Source organism: Artemia sp. Qi Xiang Cuo, chromosome 3 (assembly GCF_049724085.1).
Source record: "Artemia sp. Qi Xiang Cuo chromosome 3, ASM4972408v1, whole genome shotgun sequence".
Lineage (NCBI taxonomy): Eukaryota > Metazoa > Arthropoda > Branchiopoda > Anostraca > Artemiidae > Artemia > Artemia sp. Qi Xiang Cuo.
The window spans coordinates 20,739,073-20,765,140 of record NC_142796.1 but is presented as its reverse complement, the minus strand read 5'-3'; the positions used below and the strand labels follow the sequence as shown (position 1 = coordinate 20,765,140).

General features: G+C 33.9%; 1 protein-coding gene across 1 annotated transcript in view; it reads left to right on the top strand.

The window, feature by feature from the left end:
* Prp18 (pre-mRNA processing factor 18) overlaps positions 1–25,570 on the top strand; it is a 66,760-nt gene extending 41,190 nt beyond the window's left edge. The window contains exons 3-7 of the mRNA XM_089085668.1: positions 545–711; positions 6,591–6,839; positions 11,137–11,349; positions 14,484–14,639; positions 21,667–25,570. Of these exons, the coding sequence (XP_088941794.1) occupies positions 545–711; positions 6,591–6,839; positions 11,137–11,349; positions 14,484–14,639; positions 21,667–21,756 (875 nt within the window). The 3' untranslated portion in view covers positions 21,757–25,570. The remainder of the gene's footprint in view (positions 1–544; positions 712–6,590; positions 6,840–11,136; positions 11,350–14,483; positions 14,640–21,666) is intronic.
* The last annotated feature ends 498 nt before the right edge of the window (positions 25,571–26,068 follow it).

Here is a 26,068-nt window from a genome sequence, read left to right as displayed (position 1 = left end):
GAATTTTCCTTTTTTTGGGGGGGGGGATAGGCCCTTTCATCTTTCCCTTAAAAGAAGGATTATTATCATCCATTCTAACAACTTTGACAGTTTTCTTTGCGATTCTTCTGTAAAAGTTATCTTTTGTAGCTAACCTTCTGAATTACCATGGCAGATAGTTCTAATTAATGGAAGTACTGAAAAGGAAAGACAGACTATGATAACCTTTTTTTTATTGAAGAACAGTTTGAAAACAAGGCTTAGTGTGAAGATGATATTTATAATAATAGTGTGAAGATGATAGAAATAATAAACGGTGTCATATTTTAAATAATCATTCTATTAAGCTTATCTGACTCTTTCATGTCTTCACATAGACCCCCTTCCTTAAGGAGTGTCCAAGGCTTTCCTCCCCCATAGGGGGTACATGAAGAGCTTGGGATTGTTCGAAAATGCAGACATTAAGCCACAAAAATGCAATTTCTGGAGTATTCCCCTTAAATTTGGGCCACGCTTCGTATTTTATTCTTTCTATATGACAAATAATTTGCCTATATCGTTTCAGTTTCTGCAGCTAGGGAGGAAGACGTTGAAGCTTCTGAGCTTCCTCGAAAAGAGGTGATGCGACGGCTGCGAGACAGAAATGAGCCTATTACATTGTTTGGTGAACTCGAAATAGATTCCTTCAGGAGGTTGCGAAGGTTAGAGATTCAGGAACCTGAATTAATACATGTAATGTTCTATTTATTTTTTGCTGTTTCGTAGATTTTGGATTTAGAAAAGAAAGAGAAAAAAGAGCCAAGTTGCAGCAGAAACTATTAGTGTTATGCAAATCCTAGGGCAAGTTTGATGATAGTTTATACTGCCCTAGAACAACAGAATTTGTTTTTTTCTTAAGAAATAAGAGTAGATTATCTGGAGTGGCGTAATTTGAACCGGACAGTAATTTGTTACATTGCAACCAGGACAGTAATTGAAGATGGGAGGTTCCCGTCACACTTTTCTGCGCTTCTCGGTAGACACTGGTCATCATTGCTATTTAATTGACTTTAAAGCCCGACTCAGTTGTTGAATAGAATCCAAACTTGGCGGGAGGAATCCAAATTCTAACGTCTTGGGGGAAAAACCGTGCAAGGGAATAAAACGAACTTCTTTTTAATTTTAGTTGGTCTGAGGCGGGAAAAAAATTAAACCGAGTTGTTGAGTGTACATATCAGCTTGACGGGGTGCTAATATCTCCCTCTCTTTTGCTCTCTGTCTCCCTCCCTTCATATTTTGCTTTATCTAATTTATTCAGTGCGAAAAATATATTAGATTTTACAGAGGTTTAGAAGCCTTGGTATTGAATCTTAGTTTATGGCCACTTAAACAACTTCTGCTCGGTACACAACCTGTTAAAGAAACCTCTTTGATATCTATTGCAATTGCCTGGAGAGCCATCTTTCTTTAGACGGACCTGGATTTATTAGATGCCAGTTTCATTCATAGTTTTTTTTTCACAAAGCTTAATATCTGAAAAAGTCAATACGTTATTCTCAGTGCACTTGAACGCAAGACAGTGGCTCCATCTCACGAAAATCTAGTATATTTGTTCAGTTTCTTTGAAAAAAATATACAAAATGGTAATTTTCCAAATATAGAGTATAGGTGTTAATTGCCCTCCCCCATATTCTTTTCCCCTTTCTAGAAAGCTATCTTACTTCTTATAGCAAATGAGTCTTATACTGAGCTTAAAAAAGTAAAACTGAAAGAAAGCGTTCTAGTTCTGAAATTTGGTTCATTTTGTTGCTGCAAATTCCATCCAATATTCATTTGGTAGGATGGAAGCGGGTCTTTGGGTCTTTGTGTCCCTCCCGAAAGTTAATAGATTGACAAAATTGTTGCTATAATTTCTTGTCTATATAATTCACCGATTATGCAGATTCAAGAAATCCGTTGTTCAGACTTCCTTTGTTTTAAAACTATATTCAACTACTTTTTGACAAGTCTGAAATCAATTATGCCGATAATATAACTTATGAACGTTTTGTTTTGTATTTGATTTGGCAGGTTTTTAACTGTGTTGGTTATAAATTTTTCGTTTTTATTATCTATTGAGAAATATTCAAAAATTAGATTTGGCTTTAATTTTTCGATCCGTATAATCGCTTACTCTTCAAGAAATAATATCGTCAGAAAACTAAGGTTATTTTGGAAATAGCTATTGCATCTATTTGAGTGGGAAGTGTTCTGACAGTGTTAGTTTATATTTACTTATGTTGCTCCGGTATATAGATGACCCTTTCTATTCAAGACTGCATCCAGGATTTTTGTTCAGGGGGGGGGGGCATTTTTTTTAGGGGGAGGGGGTAGCAAAAACTTTACAAAATGCAACAAAACTTTGTTTGAATACATTTTGGTTACTTTTTTTATGAATCGGGCAAAATCTTTGGGTTAAACCGGGTAACCAAACCCCTGGGTAAGGCAGTGTTTCTATTTGTTTAAATTTGTTCTTTTAAGTCGTAGACAAGTTTTGACAAGGTCATTGTCTTAGTACTCCTGTCATTTGCAGTCCATGCCAACTATCAGTGTATAAATTTTTGAAAGAAATAGATTCAGAATTATTTCGCAAAGCATAATTCGTTAAATAATAATCGTTTCTTGTGATTGATTGCTTTTATTCAAAGTTTTAGCTTGAAATTGATTCTAATATATGACATTTTTTATCATTCCTGGCATATACTAGATCGACATAACCTTGTTTTCATTTAAGTATTTATTTTGTCTTTCAAAATTTTATTGCTTTCAGTGATAACCTTTTTACTTGTGTTGATAAATGTCGTTCTAAAAAAAAAAAAAAGTTTAGAATAGAAGCACTGAGAAACATTTTAGTTCTCCCGAGGAATTTACTCGTCAAATAACTTCAAGAATAATGCTTATTAATTTCTTCTTCAAAAACCGTTTCTTTTTCAGTGTTTTCATATCCTAATATTTTTTTTTCTTAATAAAAAAAGAGAAAAAGAAAATTTGAACACTGCTAAATGTTGAATTACTTAATGTATTTCCTATTTCTCTCTTGAGATTAGAATCCAATTTGACGTTAAGCAAATCATATTACCAAGTATTGCTAAAAAGGATAGTAAGAGACATCAAATTCAAGTGTTTGCCACTGTCATTTGTCATTGAGCATTATAGAGACTCCTTCTCAAATAGTTCCGTTGGAGTCTAAGTTTGTTTATTCACTTATTGTGAGGATGGGGAAATTAATGAGAACTGTTCTTCAGATCAGCTTTATTGATGGGAGGGTCAGACTTTTTGTTAACTGGCCAAGAACATAAAAATTACCCCGTGGACCCATCTTCCGTCTATTTATGCCTGAAAACCGTGATTATCTAAGATTTTTCTTTTGACTGTTCCAAGATTATGATATTACTAATCTTGTGCCACTTGTCCAATTTTGCCGTGTTGATGAGTGAAAATAAATAAACAAGACTAGCTAGCTAAATTTGACAACGTTATTCGTCTGTAAAAAAAATCCTGTATAAACAATTTTGATTCCCAGTGACAACTATACCTTCAAAGGAAAGCTAAACTTTCTGAAGCTATTTCATCCAATATGTTTTCATCTTATTTTGTGCTGATTTTTCGCCCATGTTTCTTTTTTTCAAATTCGGTGCCTGTTACTACCGAACGACATTGTTATATTGATGTCTTTTTGATTTAAGGCTGAATTCTCGATTTTTGCTAATATTTAAAGATGTATACGGTTGTTTAGGTTTCTACATAACAACAATCCTGTTTCATTTTCACTATTCTTAGTAGTTTGAATTTTCTAAGCCATTTTTCAGTTAATCCTGAGTAGAATTGCCTTTCCACTAAAATAAAGCCCTAAGTGCTATTAGATCAAAAAGGAACAGAGGCCAGGTTCTCGCTTGTTGATGTCTATTTATTTTATTTTTTCATTCTGAAAATTAAATCCTAAATACTCGTCCTAAATCCTAAATACTAAATACAAACTGGATTATAGCTTGAATCCAGTTGTTGGTGCGGTTCTGTGACCGTGATATTTTGCTGGTCTCTATTCTTTTTATCTATATCAATGTATAAAAAAATAGATTTGTTTAAAGAACTGTACTGCTTTCAAAAATAAAATTTGACTAAAAGAACTACTTTTTTTTAGTACTATTAATTCTCTATTTTTGCACTAAAGTTCTGAAAATAGTACACGTGTGCTGCAGGTTTTAACACTGGTCGTGTGTGGTGCCATCACTAGGCTTGTTTTCAAGATAGATTTTTTCTGTCGATTAGGAACAACCAAATAACTTAAAACAGAAGAGTGGAAATCGCTTCTCAAGAAACTCTACTCCCATCTAGCGTATCTCATGAAAACAGGTGGCAGTACATGTTTCTAGAATTAAATTTGATAAAGCAGGGCTTATAATGTTAAGTTGGTAACAAGTATATTTAACACGTAATAATGGGCAGAGTACTACAGCCAGACTGTGCTCACCCGACCCGATTTTTTGCTTTAACCGATCACGATAATGCAAGATAGCCTAATACAACTTTCATTTCCAAATTCTGAAATTTGCATCTCGTCCCCCATAATCTAGAGTCTTATACTATTTTTCTTACAGTTTCTTCTATTTCCTATATAATTCGACTTTTTCTATTTGTATATCCCCCTCCAGGAATTTTGGTCCTCAAAATGAATTCCTGCTACCGCACCTGACCTCTGTCGTCATTGAATCGTCATTGTCATGACCCGACCGATTTCGCGTCTTGCCCCACTTTGGTATTTTTGGAAATCCTCATATCCTCCTCCAATATTTCCTTTCTATAAATTACAATATTCGCTATAATTCGGGTGAAACCGAAAGTTATTTTAATGAACGTTTTTTACATTGTATAATATTTTGTTCATCAAATCGCCGCAAAATCACTGTTAATGGGATCCTTGTGTGCTATACTTGCTACCGACAGATTTTGTATTCTGCACCATTAATCCCATTAACCCAGTAGTTCCCAACCAATTTTGGGTATTTTTGAAAATCTTCATTCTTCCCTGCGAAATTTCATTTTTCATAGTTACAAAATTTACATCAATTGTGGTGAAAAACAAAAATACTCTTTGAATAAAAGTTTTTCATTTTGCATTGTAATTTGATCGTGAAAATTAGTTAGTTAGTGAGGTCCTTGTGTATTGTGTTAGTTACGAACTAATTTTATATTATGCCCAAATTCAGTCTGCCTAAGCCTAATCTCTCTGTGTTTGGTCATATCCAGTTCATTTCTTTTTTTCAATGACAAATTATTCGCTGCACTAAACCCATATTCGATTAAACATTTATTGTCCTAATGATTGCAGTAAAAGGAAAGAAAACCATAACAAATTGGGAAAATTTCATGTTGAACTCATGTCCTACTAAAATACTTATATGCTCTGCGGATGGGGCTAGTGCCCAACGTTGTGAATCATTGCATTAGTCACAAAAAAGATGAAGAATAAGCAAGCAAGAATTAGCCTGCGAAGACAATCCAGATTCGGTTCCCTACTATGTGTATATTTAATTCTTTTAGGAAAAATTAAATAGAATTTTTTTTCATATGGCAAAAATGGTGTACGTGAACTCAGTATTGTCATGAACCAGAAATAGACGCATCGTAATACAACCAAATTTTGACCGATGATGCTGGTAAAATTTCTATGTTCTTGTGAATTAATTATGAAAGATATATCACGTAAAAATATTTACTAGTTATTTATTACTGCCAAATGCGGTAAGCTCTACAAAACTTGTCGCACTAAACATTATAACATTAAAGACAACAAACACAAACAACAAAAGTGAAACATACTTTGTTTTGACTTAATATGTTTTGGGGGAATTGCGCATGTGTGAATAGAGTTAATGAATGCACAGTTTCGTATAATTGGGAAAATCCTCCAAAACAGTTGGAACAATTTGACTTGGGTTACCAATCATGTAGCATTTTACCTTGCGTATTTTAATATAGTTGATTTAAAAATTATACAAATCAAAATTATACTAATTGCTAGAAATAAATAAATAAACTACAATATAACATTTCTATAAGTTAAACTTTTACGTTTAATCGTCATAGTTTTTCGGGAACTTTTTTTTTCATTGAAATACCAAAAATACGGCCAAGCACTTAAAAAAAAGAAGAAAAATAGTGACACAAAACTACACCAGATTCACGGGACACTGGAAAACATGATCAAAATTTTGAAGTTAATAAATAAAGCTTCATTTAGTTACTACAAACTAGACGAATTTATGTAAGTTGGAATCTTATCTGTGATGCATTGTCATATGCATGCAAATCATTTGCAGATAAAAAAAAATCGTCGGAATTAAAGGAAAAAAAAGGAAAAAAAGATCCTCCCTTTACGTGGTCGATGTGACAAAACATTATTATCGTTATTTTAATCTTACCACGAACTTTAAGAATTTTTTCTCATATCCTCAATATCTAAGAAGAAATTTAAGAACTTAGAATTTAAAAATTTAGGAATTTTTTGGTCTTCCCCTCGATATTTAAAAGTGGACTTTTACTGTTTAGACCCAATTTCAAAGATGTAAAATTTTACGCTATCTGTCTAATAGGGACAAAGAAACGACTTCCAAGAAGCTATGGAACGTGTCGACATGGTCTACCTCAACGACATGTTGGTCAAAGATGAAACATCATCTGGGGATGAAGCAGGTAACTCAGAGGGTCCAAAGCCAGCCACATCTGCTGATGTAAAATTTCAAAGTGATGTGGTCAGTATTGAAGAAATACTGGATATGGCAAAGAATTTAGGCTCTGGAGATGGAGAGTTGGACTGTAAGATTATATATCAGTATTTGAAGGTTAGTAGATTTGTATGTAATTTAGATGCGTGTTTTTTTATGGTATTATTCTTTCGTTGTAATTGGGGAGGGAGGGGGAGTATTAAAAATATCAAATATTTTTGGCCATTTTAAACTACAGATGAGTAACATGGCTGAAGATCACTATTTTGAGATGAATAACAAATGAAATTATTATTAATGCATTAGCCGACATGTACTTGCAGCTACTATAGTGCTCATATAATGCTATTTCCCCTTTAAAAGCAACTGGTAACAAGATAAATGTCTTTATTCGGCTTCTCTGTTTTTCACGGGAAGCTTATTTTTTTCTCCGTTTTTTACCGGAAGCTTATTATACATCCTTTTGTAAGTTGGTTCAAAGGTTGTGTTTTGTTCAACATTACTTTAAAAAACTTTTTCCACAAGACAAGTATGTTTTAAAGAAAAGTAAAGAGCTCCATTAAGCCAAGAATGAGCAAAAATAAGGTAAAACATTCTTTCAAGTGTAAAACTACCACAAATCAATATCAATAAATAAGTGAAGCTCAAAACGAACAGAAGTGTCAACAAATAGCCGATTCAAACTCAAAGCAAGCAAAAATCAACATGAGTAGGGCTGATAACCCACATGCCTTCTGAAGACCAGAACATAATTTGCGCTTTACTGAAAAAAAAAGAAAAAAAAACAGATGACCGTGAATTGTCAGTTTAATTGACATATACTGACATTTCTTCCTTAAGGTTTTAATAATTTATTATTTATGAAAGTAAGAAAGGTGAATACATTTCACACATATTTTGTTTTTCAAACGGCTGTCAAAAGGGTGGATCAAAAATTTCCAAAGAACTGCTCGGAGTATTAAGTTGAAACTTTTAGGACCAATTAAGGGTACTGTTGGGCGATATCGGATATCGATATTGATATATATATATATAGATATGTCGCACCAAATATCGTACTCGAATATCGAAACGTAAATATCGATATTGAAAACGATATTATTTCGGCTTTTTCTGGTATCTACTAGTGAACGTCCAGGAGAAAAGATCCAACATAGAAATTGTTTCGGAAATGGCCGAGAAGAAGAATAATCAATTCAGCATACCGACTCATATATGAAGATACATAGCATGCACAACTGTATCCATAAGATGGCATAGCCCGTTCTTAAACTACGTTTAGTGAGGGTGGGCTCTCAAATGTTGCTGAGAATCTCCAAAAGGCTTTGCTAGATAAAATACCTTCTTAGCTTATAGGCCTTGTTCAGAACACACTTCATGATTGACGCATACCTCAATTCGCGTTTCAAGAAATTATATATTACCCTGACGATCTTTTCCAAGTTGTGAGTAACATAGCAAAATACATGGATTTGGCCTCACTTGAATATGTATCAGCAGATGCAAGTGCTGTGACAGTCCCTGTGATTCAGCCACTACAGAATCAAGCCAGTTTGTGGGGACCACATAATGAAGTTTTAGTAGTCAATGCAAGACAAGCTTCGGCAGCAGCTGCATCCGTCACGGCTCTAGATTTTCAGTAGGGAGTCTTCAGTTCCAAGAAAAATTGAGCCACTCAAGTCGTGGAAGTAATGTAATATGGGTCCCAGAAATACCAATACAAAGTTGTCATAAAATTATTGTTTATGACCGCCATCAATGTCCTTTCTGAAAATGGATTCCAAGCCTGGTTAGCTAAACAAATTGTTCGTGGAAACATACTGTAAGTAAGGAGCAACTCGGACAAATAGCACCAAAAACTGTAAAGCACGAAATTTTTATAATAACAGATATAAACTGAATTGGATTTTTATGCAGACTCCAGATATATAACACTCATCAAGTTTTATGTACCCATCAGAAGTTATTGGACTGAGAAAACTTGTATGATTTATGAGAAAGGGCGGGAACGCCCTTAAAAAGTCAACGCATCTTAATAAAAATCACAGATTCGGCATATCAGAGAATCATACTGTAAGGTTTTCTTGCTTCCATCTGAAAATATTTTAAAATTTGTAGGTTTTGCCAGAAGAAAGATCACGGATGGGTGTTTATTTGTTCTGTTTTTTTTTTTTTTTTTTTTTTTTTTTTAAAAGGATGATTTTATCTAACTAACATTCAGATAAAATCAGAAGAGGCCTTGCTCGAACGGAAGTTACAGTTCTAGCTTACCATTTCGTGACCGAACGGATTGGAGTGCAACTAGATTTCCCCTCCCTCACATGCTCCTTCTTTTACCAAAGTCATCCGCTCAAAATTTTGAGATAGCCATTTTGATCAGCATAGTTGAAAGGTTAAATATCATTCCAAGTATCAAGTATTATACCTCTGGAGATGACACGACCCTTTAAGTCCGTGGAGAAAAGGGTTGTAAGTTATGAAATTTGTCTAGTGTTTACATATAGTTTTTGTTATTGGGAAGTTAACAGACGTTTTTGGGGAGAGTTAATTTTATGGGGATTTTCCAAGGAAGAATTTTCCATGGGGAGGGAGGTTTCCGAGGAAGAACTTTCAAAGGGTAGCTATACAAGGGGAATTTACCAGAATTCTTATACAAAATTCTTTCATTTGATTTATTTTCTCTTTGCAAATTTAATTTTACATATAGAGATATTCTGGGAAAAATGTCCAGGGAAAACTTTAAAAGGAGTTGCTATTGTCTAGGGGATTTTTCTGTGTGTGGGGGGGGGGGGAGGAGATTTTCCGCGGGAGAGATTCTCCATGCGGGAATTTCATGCGGACAAACTTTCCGTTGAGAAATTCGGAGGGGAGAATTTCCAGTAAAGTTCCGGTGTGTTTTTGTAAAAACGGTTAAAAATTAGAAGAAAAATAAGTAGGCTAAAAATAATTTTCCTGGCGGAATTGTCGGCAAGAAGTTTTTTGGGTGAGTTTTCAGCAGGGATGGAATTGTCTGGGGCATCTTACGTGAGAGGAGCTTTCCAAGGAGGAATTATCTTGGGGGGGGGGGGGATATTCCATGGACACAAAAGGCGAATTTTCTGGAATTATTTGAAAAATGATCACAAATTAAATAAAAAACTAATTTTTCAACTAAACTTAAGGAACACCATTAAAACTTAAAACGAATAAATATTATCCCGTATATGAGGGCCAATCCCCGTCTTCAATGCCTCGCTCTTTACGCTAATTTTTACTTTTTGCCCCAATTACTTAAAAAGAACTCCTGAAACACAAGAGCTATCTAATTAGAGTAATGACATTGTTGTAATACAAAAATAAACTTTGACATGACGAGCAAGGTATTGAGGAGGGGTTATACTCCTCATATACGGAACGATTTATATTCTTTTAAGTTTTAGTGTTGCTCGTTACTTTCAGTTGAAAAAAAAAACGATTTTTTATTTATTTAATCATTAAAAGGATGAACCAATTCTCAGTGGAAAATATTGACATGTTGCTAATATGAACAGCCAAAAGTAGCCAGGGGCTTATTTTTCGTTATCTCGAGCCCGAGAAATTCCAAATAAGTGTTTTTTGTTATGTTCGTTAATGAAATAGAGGGTTTTCTGTATTTTATTCAAAATTTTGAAAAAAACTGTGTAAAATGTTTTCTTTGTTATTGAATTGCTTTGTTTCTGAATTTTGGCAAACCCTTTAGTTAATCTGAGCAAAAAAAAAAATGATAAGAAATATCGAAATCAATATTAAAAATATCGATATATCGTTTAATCAAATTATCGCCCAACACTAATTAAGGGTGAAATTAAAGAGTGAACGGGGAAAACCAATTTCTATCGTGCTGTTTAGATACCTCCTCAAAACTGAAGCACGAGCCTGAGAAATTTTGCCTGATTTTTGAAAAAAGGGGGGGGGGGCCTAAGAAATCAAGTAATCTTAATGAAAATAGAATAGAACAGAAACTGTTCAACTGTTTTTTTAATTGAGAAAAAGGGTCGTTCTGCCATTAAAATTGTCATTTGCCATGATGTGCAAGTGTTAAATTTTGTAATTTCTATTTTCCTCTGAAAGTAAATTTATTTTTGCTAATTATGCCTTTTAAAGCAAATGTAGGGTTACTCGTTGACAGAAAATGACAGAGCAAATTATTAAGGAGACTTTCCATTATTATTAATTAACGGTTAGTACCTTCAGCCGAGAGTGATATATTACACAAAATTTATCCTCTAAGTTCCTTATAATGCATTGTAGTCTGTTCTGCACTTAGAGTAAAACAAATTGTCTATATATTTTTTTTGTAATCTGAAGTCTTGGAACAAAAATAGAAGAAATAGTTAGTTACCGTTAATGATAATTGAATTTTGGAGCGTTCCATTAGTCTTTGTTTATTTTTCAGCTTCTTCTTCAGAAATGGGGAATTGGTCTCAATAACCGAACAGAAGTGGTGAAACGAGCAGTGAAGGGAAAGCTACAGTCTGCGACCTATGCCCAAACCCAATCATATTTGAGGCCTTTGATGAAGAAACTTAGACAGAATAATCTCCCTCCTGACATTCAAGAAAGTCTGACAGAAATCATTGGACACTTGTTGGACAGGAATTATATAGCAGTAAATATTACCTGTCTTATAATTTCTGTGTTTCAAATATAAAGTCAAAGCTGTGACCAGAATCTAAAAAAACAAACAACTTTATTCAATACAGTATTATATATATTTGCAGTCAGCCAATTCGTGCAGGATATTCGCGTATTTCTGCCTGTGTATACATGGGGGAAGAGAAAGAACTCTGCCTTAATTCATTGGAACGGCGTCCGCATCTATGTGTTGAACATACATCCGGCAGATTTGCCTAAAAATGAGTTTTTAAAGTATATTTGGATTGTATATAAGCGCGCCTGCGACTACCTGGGGGCATGTGATGGGGCGCGGGCTGTGTCATTAATTATTATAGGAAGATGTAAAAAATGGCTTAGTTTTCTTTAAGAAGTGAAGATTATCGAGTTTTGGGGAAAAGAGCATAATCAGGATGAAAAAAATAACGACAAAACTACACATTTTTTGAACATATGAAACGGAGAGAAGTTCAAAAGAAGGGATTAGAAAAAAAAGAGATGAAAAGAAAGAATGGAAAAAAAGTATATCGACTTAAATTTAACTCCAGGCGTCTTTGGGAAGTTTGTGGAAAAGCTTTTCTAATTTTATGTAGTTGTTATGACCTTTTTTGTGACCTTGTGCACTCTACTAAAGCCGTGTAAGTATGCTATTTCGGGAATCAGATCCAATAGTAATAAGTATTCTAAAGACTCTATAGCCAAGTATCTGTTGAATCTTGTTTTCAGTTGATTTTGCATAAAAATTTGGCCCTGGGTTTGTTCACCTCATGCTAAAAGTCGCATACTCAAGTTACCTAACTCTAAGGGAAATCATGGAAAAGTTTGCGTCAATCATGTGGCCCTGACATCCTCTGCTTGTAAGCTATCCAATTCGTCAACGATTAGAAAGAATTTTAATAGCTAAAACTCTGGATGTTCACCCCAAAAACGTTCACAGACACCTCTTTAACAGAGTGGCAAAGGGATTTTATTTGGGTATCGGAACAGATCGGGACCAGTATCGGATTATAGTACAAATCTTAGATTAGGATTAAATAAACTATAGTAATACTAAAAAAAAACAAGAAAAGAAAATCTATTCACTGGTATCTACAGCTTTTTTTCACCTGCGGAACCCGCAAGTGTATGACTACTGGAGAAACTGTTCAGCACTTCTATTTGAGTATGACCCACACCAAACATAAACAAATGAACTGAATCATATACGCCATATATTAAAACTCTCAGAAAGATTTAGTGACACCATAGCTCAGCACCTATTCCTTATGCTTGAAAAAAAATTCAAATATTGACTAATGATCAAGATACTTAACCAATGCCACCAATTTACTAAAATGTAGGGTGTTGATTTTTTCGATTATTAAAAATGAAGATATAAAAAATAACTGAACATTATTGACAAAAATACCTTAATAATGCGTAGTGGGGACTTCGCTGCTTGGAGAAATTGTTGCCTAACCTATCCAAACCCTAGGGAGGGGGGGGGGGGAGCAGAAAAGGGAGATTTTAAAAGAGAAAAATAGCTTTAAAAAAGAAGAATGTATTTTAAAAAAACTATTGAGGGATAATTTCATCGCCTCCCCTCCAAACTGTACTGAACTGGAAACAAATATTATGCACTAATGTATTTATACCACAAGTTCAACGGTAGCTCCAACCAAGTGAATGAAAATCGAGTTTAGAGTCAGGAACAATTTTGGCCTCACTCCATCGCCGATAATTGCGAGGTGCATTCGTGTAATGGTGCTAGTTATATTTTATTTCCTATTTAATTTACCTAAACTATGAATTAGGGTGAAATTTTTTATAGGTACCAGTCGTAATGTCTCAACAAGTTCTCGCGTACTTTGAAGTTTTTTTTTTTTTTTGGCAAACAAAACACTAATGAAAACTCTCAGTGCCAAGGATGGACTTTGAGATGTTTTGAATGCAGGAACTTTTGAATTACTAATGTTTTGAAACCGTCAGACATTCAAATCCCAACAAATATATAAAACATGAATATTACTCTGCAGGAAAATGCACAACAAGAGTCAGGGTTAAGACTAGATAGATAAATATACATATTTAAAATTCAGGGACCATATACCCCCCCCCTCTACCTGCCAAAAAAATTAAACAGAAAAAAATTAAGTCACTGCCTTCCGTGCTTCCAGATTCATCTCCATAAAATATTCTAACTCTATCAATCTGCTTATGAACAGGAATTCTACTTTCGATAAATTTTTATCAAAGTGTAATAAATTTAATTGATAACCTATTCAACTTTTGAGTATTACAATTGGGTCTTCATAACATTCAGTTTACGTTACCCAAGTCAAAAAAACTTGAAATAAGTGATCTAGAGGTTAAATAACTACAGTTAAAATCCTTTTTCCGAAGTCTTGGTGGAAAGTGAAAATGGGGTGGAAAGTAAAAATGGACATGGCTCATTTTAATGCTAAGCTCTTGACATAATGGCCTGTTTAATTTAGTCGTATCAAGATATTCTTGCTATGCTATTTTGACACAGAGTGGTTTCAGGTAATTAAAGCTTTGTATATTTTTCGTCTAGAAAATTTTTTGTTTTCCTGTCCTGTAAAATAGAATAGAATTTAATTTAAAAATTTCTTTCACAGAATGGCTGCCAAATTTGAATTTTGCTTCACAAATAGCACTAGTATATATATGTATAAATCATATCGAAAGAATTTGACCTTCACGTCAAACATAATCCATTGGCCTTCACGTCAAACATAATCCAAACAAAATACAAAAAACAAAAACAAAAAAAGATGAGTCAAAAATAAGTTAAAAAGTCAAAAATAAAAAGATAAATAGATAGCAATAAAAGTAATGACTAGTTTCCCTGGCTATTATACAACTTAACAAAACTGGGAACAAAACTCTTGCGATGTCTATCATGTTTTGCTGGGATGGGAGTCAGTTTGTGGACTTTTTGGGATTTTATACGGGATAGTCTGTTGCGGGCGGGGAGTAGGGTTTAGTGATGATGGAACGTAATGGGGCAACAGACAGGGCCTTTGTTCTGAAACGAAGGCACAGGAGGTTCCTTCTCTCGACCAAAGTAATGAGCTTGAAAAAAAAGTGGTCCTGTCTAGCTCCTTAAAACTATTTCTCAAATTTCAGGCAAATGATGCTTATTTAAGGATGGCTATTGGCAACGCTGCTTGGCCTATTGGTGTCACTATGGTTGGTATCCACGCTCGACCAGGGAGAGAGGGTATTTTCTCACAGAAAGTCGCCCATGTGCTAAACGACGAAACTCAGCGAAAATATATACAGGTAATGTTCAGTTGAATGGCAGAGACTAAGAAGCACTACGCAGCGTAAACTACTTCCCAGTATATATTTTATAATACATATATATTGTTACGTGTTATACTTTAAAAACTATGGATATATATATATATATATATATATATATATATATATATATATATATATATATATATATACATATATATATATATATATATATATATATATATATATATATATATATATATATATATATATATATATATATATATATATATATATATATATATATATATATATATATATATATACATATACATATACATATTATATATATGTATATTTGTATTCAGATTTATGCTACTTTTACTAAAAACCTACTGCAACACCAAACCGCCCGTCCGATGCCAACGAAGCATAAAGACATAGCTTTTATGCAAATAAAATATATAAGAGTGAGGAATGTATAGAATAACTACCATAAAAATTAAATAAAAGGAATACTTTCTCAATAATCAATACATTCCAATTGCTTACTCTTGATAAAAATTATTTATTTTCCTATTCGTAATTTGCTTAATATTACTTAAGTAATAGGTTTCCTTTTGGGAAGATTGTTGAAAATTGTTTCCTGTATCATGAAAATTGTGGTTTTTTCCTTTTTCCTTCTCTTTCTTCTTTTCTATGCCATCAGTAATATAGTTTTGTACGTTTTGATCAGTAATAAAATATTCCTTACAGTACATTCATACATACAGTTCCTCGATGTTAGTAAAAAGGATAGTAAAATGTGAAGCCTGCATTATATTTATATTCAAACCGATCACTTTGGGGAAGGACTTGAATTGCTGTTGAAAATTTGAATATACCTGACAATCAATAGGCAATGAGAATAAACTGAGCATGGGAACAAATATTTCAGGTGAAGAATTTAACCAACAGTACATATTGGAATATCTTAATTATGGGGAAAATATTACCTTTATTTAGTTTTGTATGATAATAGTTCTATATAAATTCGAAGCACTTGAAACTAATGTAGAAAATTGACACCTATTTTGCTAAACTATTTTGCTATGTTCATTTTTGTCGTTATTTGTTATTTATTTCATTATTTATTTATCCCCCCTCCTAGAGAAGAAGCTACGTTTGTCCATGGTATATTCAACTCTGTTCTGAAACAGAAGCGATCCATTTTCTTTTATATCATTGGGCGAGGTAAAATCGGAAGAATGATGACTTGTCAAGTAACTGAAACTGTGCGGATTCTGCTGTAGAAACCTATTCTGGTCAACCAGCAGTCAATCTATTGCTCTTGTGGCTTATCTTTGTCGCCCTTCAAATTACAGTCCTTGAAAGTGCTTTATATATTTCCTTGATCTGTCAAATGTAAACCAATTCTTGGAAAAAAATAGCTTCTTTTCTGAAATTGTCCCATTTCAGTCCTGGTTCATTTTTTCCATGTTCTAGAATTCTTGTATGTTCTAACAATGACCTATTACATGACGCTTTCATCTATTTTTGTCATTGCAAAATCTTTTGTCTTTTTGTTTTCTTTGGGAGAAACTTCTTGAAAAATTGTTTTTGTGCTCATCTCTCTCTTAGTGTCCAATTCCACACAAGATTGAACTTATTGAAATGGAAGTCTTTGTATTTTTTCTTCAACTTCAGTTCAGAGGCTGGCGTTCTGGATCGATTTCGAAATAAGATATAATTGAAATGGATAGTTTTTACTACTTAAAACGAGATGTAAATTCTTGATGTGCTATTGTATTCTTTTGGACCTGTTGATTGATTTTGTATCTTTTTTTGCTTTAATAGGAACGATTTATTTTTAAACTATTTTTAGATATTTTGAAATATGTGCTCTTTTAGGGTAACTTAAGTGTTAAGTGGACGCGATCGTTTGAACTCTAAAGCAAATGTTGTGTTTAATACTGTTAAATAACTGATCAAATCTAGGATATTTTTGGTCTGGTCCCTAGTGGCCAAGTACATGAAATGCAAAACGCAAATGCAAACACGCAAGGAGGCTTTTGGTATGAATCAGGGCTGTATTTCTGCTGCGACCTGCAGAGAGAATGGCAATTTGGACTACGGCCCATTAAACATCCCTGGAATGATACGAAACATAAACTGAAATAAAATTTTTCAGATAAAAATGAATTCGATTTGCAAATCTTTTTACGACTCTTGCGACTTTTTACGACGCATATTTAACCAAAATAAATTAATTATGTAGTTTATTTAAATGTAGGATAGAGGACAACTTTCTTCAGTCCGGAATTAACTATTTTGGAAAGCATGGCGTTTGAAAAAATGGATCTTCGGGGTTATCGATTCAGTGCATTATCGTGTTTTCAGATTAGTGGATTCGATTCCCCAATGAAGAGGAATATTTTGCGGGTTGGATTAGCATGGAGAGGGAAAATTTCGTGGGGAGAGAAGTGTCCACGGGGCAAATTTTCAAATATTTTGGAAGTTCAAAGCTCATTATTAATACGCCGGGGAATTTGCCATGTGGAAATTTTTCTTGAATTTTCTTTGTTTTGAGAATACAACAACGCGCAATGAGTAATATAGTAAATAATAAATTTATGTAGGATTGTGTGTTCACTTTAATTTTTTCAGTTCTTTAATTTCACTCTCCATAGTCTGAAATTAAACTATCTATCCTGTAGCTGATGGTGCTGAATGGATTTACTATTGCTCTCTTATGTCGTTTGTGCAAACTATAATCTCAATTATTGTACTCATTTGAGTTATACTGGAATGAGTCATTGATACCAATTGAATCTGTAATACTAACTGAGTTGCACCAATTGAGTTATAGGCTTGCCAAATTGAGTAATTAGTACTAATTGAGGTATACCAAATTGAGTCAAACTCAGTCATTATAATAAAATTTAGTTGGATGGTATTTCGAGTTTTATTTTTCAGCTTTTTGATTTTTTCTGTCCTGAGATTGAAATTGACATTATCCTAAAATTGAGTTTACTGCCGAGTAGTTGATTCAGTAGCATGGATTTATCCTAGCTCCCTCTTGTCTTTTATATAAACTCCTTACTCAGTTAGGATACCCAGTGGATAAGTTACGTTAAATAACGTATAACATTATTCTGCTTAAACTAGCTCTTTCACACCACGCCACTGTGAAAATCCGTAAAACCATCATAATCATATTTTACAGTCATCGCATAATTATAAGTAAGCTATTCAAAAATTAATAATGTTGAATGGAGAGGGAGATTCAAGTACAGAACCAGCGTGAAAAGCCTTTTAGGAGAGGTTTATTATTTATTATCAAAATTCCGAATTACTTCATTCGGAAATAAAACGCCGTTTTGATCACCTGGCTGAACATAGTTTTTTTTTACTTTCCTACTTATCTGTGAACAGATTATAGGTCCTATAGAGAATTATAGTACAGTAAACGTTAGGGGAATCTGCTTTTTAGGCCTCCGCCTTTGTCTCCTCTCCTCAATTCTGAATCTTAGGTCTACATGCACTCCGTAACACTTTCTGAAAGTTTAAACTTCATTCCCAACCTAATCCAGAGATATTGCAGATATGGTATTTTGCTCACCTTGTGGTACGCAGTGTCTTTGGACTTACCTCGCTAGTTAAGCGTGGAATAAGTTCTAATTCTTATATAGACCTTTATTGCATAAACGCTTAAATGGATTGTATACAACAATTTTAACCACTCTTCCCACTAAAAAAAAAAAAAATAAGCCCCCTCCCCTACTAAAATTTGAGGTGATTCCTCAACCCCGTTCCTAAGGCATTATGAATACGGTGTTTTGATAATTTGGATGTGCATCGTGTCTTTTTAGATTTACCTCTGCCCCTCTCGAAGTGAAAACTATAGGTCCACCTCACCGTGCATCATCTCTCAAAGTTTCAACTCGATCTCCTAAGCCGTTCATGAGGTGTTGTACATGCACTATTTTGTTAACCGGGGTAGATAGAGTATCTTTCGATTTACGCTGCTACTCCACCGTGAATAGATCCCACAGGGCCTAGTCCCACAGGGGCTTAAAGTGCCAATGCTTTCAGGCAAATTTTAGACAAAATATGTTTAGCTCTTCTTTGCCCCTTCCCCAAGTTAAAATTCAAGGTCTAAATGCCCCTTCCAAAAAAGAAGATACTGTGGAAGTTTAAGTTTGATCTCTCAAGTCGTCCCCAAGATAATCTAGATATGCTATTTTGATAACCTATCAACACATACTTAAATGATAATAGATTCTAAGTCCTATAGCAGCTTATAGCGTGAAAACGTAGAAGTTGACCGGAGGCAAAACACATTAAGCACCTTTCCCCAACACAAAATTGAATTTCCGACTGCCCCTCTCTACTTCCTTTTCCTACACTACCTGAAAGCTTCAATTCCATTCCTCGAGCCGTTTATGAGAGATTGCACACATTGTATTTTGATTGCTTAGGTGCATATAGTCTCTTTTGATTTGCCTCCATCTGTCCCCCAAAGTAATTGTTCAATTTTCACTCCTCCCCTCCCTTTTAGCAGTTTCTGAAAGTTTCAAATTGATACCCCAAGCCGTACCCGAGGTATTGTAAAAACGCTATTTTGATAATTTGGCAAGACATGCAGTCTTTTTATGTACCTTGCTACTTAACTGTGCGAGATTAATCTTGTTGAAGTAGTGCAAAAGTATTTCGTGGATCAGAGACAAAACGTTATTTAACCCCATCTCCCTCTCTTAAATACATAATTGAACTGCTTTTGTCCCACTTTTCCCCTGTAGTACCTGAAAGTTTCAACTTCATCCCGTTTTCCGAACCGTAAACTGCCATTAAACTAATTCCGTGATTTCTTCTATGGAAAATATACATGGCAATGTCGTACCCAAAGCGAGAGGATAAATCGCACATTGTCTTCGAGAATGATTGAGAATGTACGAAAGATTCCTCTAATTGATCGAAAATGGTTGCATTATGTGTGTGCTAATTCAAAAGTCCATTTGCCGAAGTTTTATGAGGCCTATCTTAAATATAATAAAAATAATTCTGGCATAAAAAGTTCAAATTTTTTTAGAATCTCGTGAGTGAGAAAAGAGGACGAAACCCAGTTAAGAGAAAAAAAAATTCCATTTTTCTTGGAAACTAAACAGCATAAGGAGGAAGCGGTTTGATCTATACAATGGAACTTGTTTTTTTGAGAGGATGGAAATTAAATAATTTTTTTACAAAAACATCGTACAACGGAATTTAAATAACTGCAGCTGATTTGCATATGTGTTTTTTTGACAGGAGACTGGGGGGGAGCTAGTGATTTGTAAGCGCGCATCAGCTTTTATAAAGGAGGGGTAGTAGGTCATTTTGTAGGGGAGGGGGTAAGTGCCTTAAAGAACCGATTTTAAAGTCCAAATATCACAAATTTCATTAAGCCTCTAGATAAATATTGAATGAGTTTTGGAAAAGGAGGGAGGGGGTGAGATTGACCACCAATTCCCCTTGATTCCTGCAAAAATTCTGGTCCACATATATATTATTGATGCTAGCCGAGAGGGGAGAGGGTGTAAAACGTGCTCCTCCTATTGCAAAGCTCCTCCATTTTCTACATTGTACAAGATGTAACATTCACATACCTAATTTTACAGAGGCCAAAAAGATGAGGCAAGGCATCATGAGCCTCACCAGGAAATTTCTTGGGGGGGGGGGGTGTATGCAAGTGCAACCAGGAGCTTTGTTTTCAGTGATTTGAAATGGTTATATTTCCTTTTTTTGTTTATATACAATGTATTTAAACATGTGTATGGAGAGTAAGTAAACATCACGAGAGCCCTATTTTAGAGGTCACGAGTTTCAGCCGCGTAGAAGATCAAAGGACACGCAGGGTTTCTATCCATATGAACAATAATACCTCTTTGCGTCCATATGGAATTATGTAGTGAAAAAATTGTTAAGAATTTATTCAACAATAGACTGTTCATCAAAAATTTGACTAAATGTTCAAATTTTTTTCAAAAATTTCAATTATAATCTAACATTTTAATTCTTAGGCAGAAAAACTGAAAAAGCCGAACGCTACGAATCCTACCAATCAATCGAAAATTATGAATACATAAAAGTTAATAGCAAGAAATGGGAGGTGTGGGGCGAGTACCACACCATATCTCGGATAGGCCTGGGCATGATTTGAAAAACGATCAGAAATTAAATAAAAAGAAACAATTTGTTTTAACTGAAAGTAGAGAGCAGCATTGGAACTTAAAACAAACAGAAATTATTCCGTATATGAGGGGGACTGCGACTCCTGAAGCCATCCCTCTTTACGCTAAAGTTTGATTTTTCGTCTCAATTCTTTGAGAACGACTGCTGAAAATCAAGGGCCGTTGAATTGGAATTAGAAGTTTTTTTTTAAAGAATTAAAAATCTTTAGCGTAACGAGTGAGGGATTGATGAAGAGACAGCTCCCCTGATACACGGATTAATTTCTGTTCGTTTTAATTTTCAATAATTCTCCTTACTTTCGATTGAAAAAAGGTGTTTTTTAAATCTAATTTAATTCAAAAGTTGAAGTGGCAGAAGAAAAAATAACGTGTTCTTAACTATAGGAAAGCTAAATCGCCCTATTAAAATTGAGTAAAATTTATGCGCTTTCTATTTCGTATCATTTCCCTCATTTAATTTCCTTTTTTGATTTGTTGAACAAAAAAATAATTGAACGTCTAGCATGGGTAGCATCTTATGTCACTGAAGACCTGCCTAATCACAGACTCCTTAGCTTTTTAACGTTAGAAATTTCTAGAACCGAATGTCTTAGAATTCCCTTTTTATGTCTTTTTTTCTTTCTTCTTTCTTTATAACAACAATCATCAAATTCCGTAGATCAGCCAACCAGTGGTGCGGGAAATTGAACAATTTTCTTGTAGAAGAAAGAACTTGTAATTGCGCATAAAAGTGACATTGCTTGACGATTGCAACACTATTTTTTAGGTTTTTCATCATTTATTTTCGTCTTGTCTGAGCTACTAAGGTGCATAAAACACATGGCTTTATTGACTTATGTCTTCTAACTTTCTTTAAGGGTTTAAAGAGGCTGATGACAAGATGTCAGATTTTCTTCCCGACAGATCCTTCAAGATGTGTTGAATATGGAGCCAGTTCAGAACTGTGATGTGAAACCGTGCAGAAAAACTTATTTTGTGCAATTTGTGAATTTTGCGTAACTTTTTTGTACCCATGTACTGTTTTGAGTATATGATTCTGTAATTTAGCTCTTACTGAGGGTTGAACGATGTGAACTTGAACGGTTGTTATATTTGGATGCATACAATTCTGCGTAGGTTGCGTCCGAGATACGTTTAAAAAAATTGAAAATGAAGCGAAATATTGATCAAAATTGCAAAAACAAAAACATAAAAAAATAGTTGGAAACCTAATGTCATAACGCCATATAAAATGCCCAACTGTTATTATATTTTGAGAGTCAGGGAGATATACAGAGGCAATTATTAAAAAAAACGACATAAAGTGCACAACAAATACTGCAAGTTACAATCTATCACTTTATCCCTAGAGACCTGAATGACGTCTCTTTTAAGTTTTTACCTCATAATTATAATTTTTTTCTATTCTTTGGTTTCCTAACCATATTTATTAATAATGAGCCACTCCAATGAAACAGCTTCCGATACCAATCCCACCCTGCAAAATATTTATAAGGTTTTGACTGTGTAGTACTAAAATATGAATATGGGTGTTTCTTCTAATTAGAGTTTTAATAGTACAATTGACGTGTCTTAATTAGTTCTTTCCATCTGTTTATCATTTCGTAATTTTCTTTTATAATATATTGATTGATTGAGTTCCTAATTGCTTTTTAAAGGAAAAAAGAATTGTTTTATAAGCAGTTGCTAGGAAGTAATACGTGAAGGCGTACGTGTTATCAATTTCACAAGTAGATTCATTCATAGACCGCCTTGATAAGGAAAATTGCTGAAGCAAAAATTTTATATTCGTTGTCGAGCATAATTAATACCGATTCTTGGTCGAATGAACAGGTCTATTATCGTATCATAAAAAAAAAAAAAAAAACTTTTTCACCTGAAAGTTAGGAGCAACATTAGACATAAAAACGAACAGAAACTATTCCGTACATAAGATGGACCGCCGCTTCCTCAATTCTCGCTCTTTACGCTAAAGTATCTAAGTTGTTTAAAAATATTTCTCCAAGTTCTTTAGAAATATTCAAATTGCATAGAGTCTTATTTTTGAGCAGTCTTTCTTAAAGAAGAATGACAAAAGGTCAAACTTTGGTGTAAAGATAGAGGGATGAGAAAGGGACAGTCCCCCGTATATACACGTTAATTTCTGTTTGTTCTAAGTTTTAATGCTGCTCCTTGCTTTCAATTGTATTTTTTTTAATTTAATTTCCTACCATTTTTTAAATCATATCAGGAAATACCCCCTCTAATGGAAAATTTACCCCGGAAAATTCATCTGGACACTTTCCTACCCACGGAAACTCCTCCCCATAAAATCTCCCTCCAAAAGATTTCTATATATTCCCCAATAACAAATACCATATGTAAACAATGGGCAAATTGCATAACTTGTAGCCCTTTCCCCAGAGGCTGTGGGGTTGTGTCATTCCCAATGTCATAGCTATTGGTCCTTTCAAATATGCTGAATTAAATAGCTATATCAAAATCTCGATGGGATGCCTTATAGATAAAAGGGTTGTGGTGTGGGGGGCTAGTTGCCTTTCAGTGTTTTTGGTAACGAAAAAAGCACTAGATCTTCATTCAAATGAGTCTTATCCCGATCTTCTAGGAGCATTGGTTCGATCCGACCGCCCCTGGAGAAAAAACAAATAAACACGCTTCCATGATCTTTTTTCTAAAAAAAAACAAGAAATTTTTATAGAATGGAGCTTGAAACCTCGACAGTCGGGTTCTCTGATAGGCTGTTTCTGGTGCTGTGGATTTCCTTAAAAATTGCTTGACAGTTTGGGGCGTTACTCCCTTTTACGAAAATACGGCAAATTTTCTCAGGCTAGTAGTTTTTGATTGGTAACATTAAACTGAATCAATTTTATATATCTAAAAATCAGCATAAAAATCGATTCTTTTAATGTATTAATTGTTATCAAAATTCCTTTTTTGTATGTCTTAGTTAATATTTGGCCGAGGTGCTAATTACTTATAGTTCGTTACGACGAACTGTTTTATCTGAAGTGAGAGGTGTACCTAGAGAAGGGAGGTTTAGGGTGCTGAAGGTCCTCCAGAAGATTTTTATATTTCAAAATGTTTCCGATATAAATTGAGAAACATTTGCAAATTTCTGTGCGTTTTAAGATTGATTTAAGTTGGGTTTAAGCATGATTATGCTTGATTATTCATTTTAGCTTCTGTTCTTTTTTGGGTTCTATTAATCTATTCATAGTACCACCTGTTTGTTTTAAGTTTGAGTTATTATGTGACGTTATTTCTGCCTCTTTTAGGCAGATTTTTGCTCTTTACATTTCGTAGCAAAATTTCTTTTTCTGAAAATGTGTTTTAAAAATTAATTTTGTTTTGTTTTTTGGTTGGAATAGTTTTACTGTTCGCTAATTGTAGGAATATATGTAAGAGTTTCCTCTGTTTCTTCTTAAGAACCAGAATATTGGATTGAAATTAAACTTTTGGTGAAAATTTGAACATACAGTCAAATTGTTTGACGAGGTATATATATGAACAGTAATTTTTTTTTACTAATATATATGCTTTAAAGTTTTGTGTGGATGATGTTTTTTTTTTTGTTTATATTGATTGTAATTTTCCGTAAATTTTAGTTTTTGTACGGCCGAAGCCAATCTGTAGACACCGTTGAATATACTCTTCATCTTAATATGAAATTAAAAAAAAATCTATGAATCTTCTTTTTTGTTGTAACTATATGTTTGTTTAAATAAAGGCATCCCATACTCATTTATAACAAAGAATTCTGTTTTCTTGAAAAAAAAAATAAAAAAAAATCAAACGTCACGAATTAATGCAACCTGATTTGTGTCATAAATATTTCTGTCTTAACGGAACATTTCTTGGCCCTGGTTATAAAAAAAAGCCAAGAATACTTTGACTTAAAAAACAGCATTAGAGCTTCCTATTTCTATTCAAAAGAGCCTTCTATCAAGTTTCCACTATCTCTCTTCTATACAAAGCAGCCGGAAAAATAACGTTGAATGCACATCACTTTTAAGTGAGACAACGTAAGAGCATTGCCTCTGATAAGATACCAGATCGAGCTATGCTCTACGTTTGGTAGGGTTGTAATTTCTCTGTAATTCTGCATTATCAATGTAGATTCAAGAGGCTTAGATATTTCCAGAAACTATAAATCTTGAAACCTATAGTTCTTGCATGATGATTTTTGGAATAAAAACTGCTTAGGGATTATGGTCTTAGGGTTTAATACGAAAGCAGCTACTAACCTCATTTCCTACCTTAAGTGGTACCACTCATTTCCTACCACTTTAAAATATTTATCTGGTATACCATACAAGGATAAGCCCTTCGCTAAAGCTCTTCTATCAGTTGCATCAAACGCCTGTCTGTAATCCATGAAACATAAGACTAACTAAAGATGTTTGATCAGTTAATCTGAGAGGGAAAATTTGGTCGATGCATCCTTAAAACCTTCCTAAAATCACACTATTCTTTTCTTAAAAAATTATCTACAACATCTTTAAGTCTAAAAAGTATTATCATACTGAATAATTTGCTTCCTACACAAACCAAGCTAATGCCCCTATAATTACCACGCTCACTCTTATTACCTTACTTACTGATGGGTTTATTTAAAGGTTTCCTAGAATCATTAGGTAATAAAATCACTATTTAATTCCCTAAAATCACTAGTTATTAGCTTTAAACTTTGTAGATAATTGAGTTTGCTGTGTGTTTTCTTTAAAATTTAGTACCAGGGAGCCAGCTTCCCTCGGGTAAGTGACTTTTAGACATAAAATGGTGTCTGCCCATTTATATATATATATATATATATATATATATATATATATATATATATATATATATATATATATATATATATATGAATATATATTTATATATATAGTACCGGGAGCCCGGTGGCGTCTCCTCCGGGCCCTGGCACTCATCACGCGACAGGCTTCTATATATAGATTCTCACTATCGCTTGTCTTCTAAGCGCAGACAATTTGAGCCTTTTCTTGATGTCATGACGTCCAACCAAAGGGATCTTAAATTAGAAGTTGTGCCCTTGTAAAATTACATTTTTTTTATTGGAACTTTAAATTTTGCCTCGGCTTGTCTTTGTCATTATGAAAGACATATCCCCGAACCTTTGTTTCTGTTAGTTGTTCAGGTGGTGGGACGAAACCCCCTTTTTCTTTTAACGATTTATCTAGTTCAGGTTTTTGATTTTCAAAGGTATGGAAGGCGTTGACGACCACCTTTGTTACGGTAGGC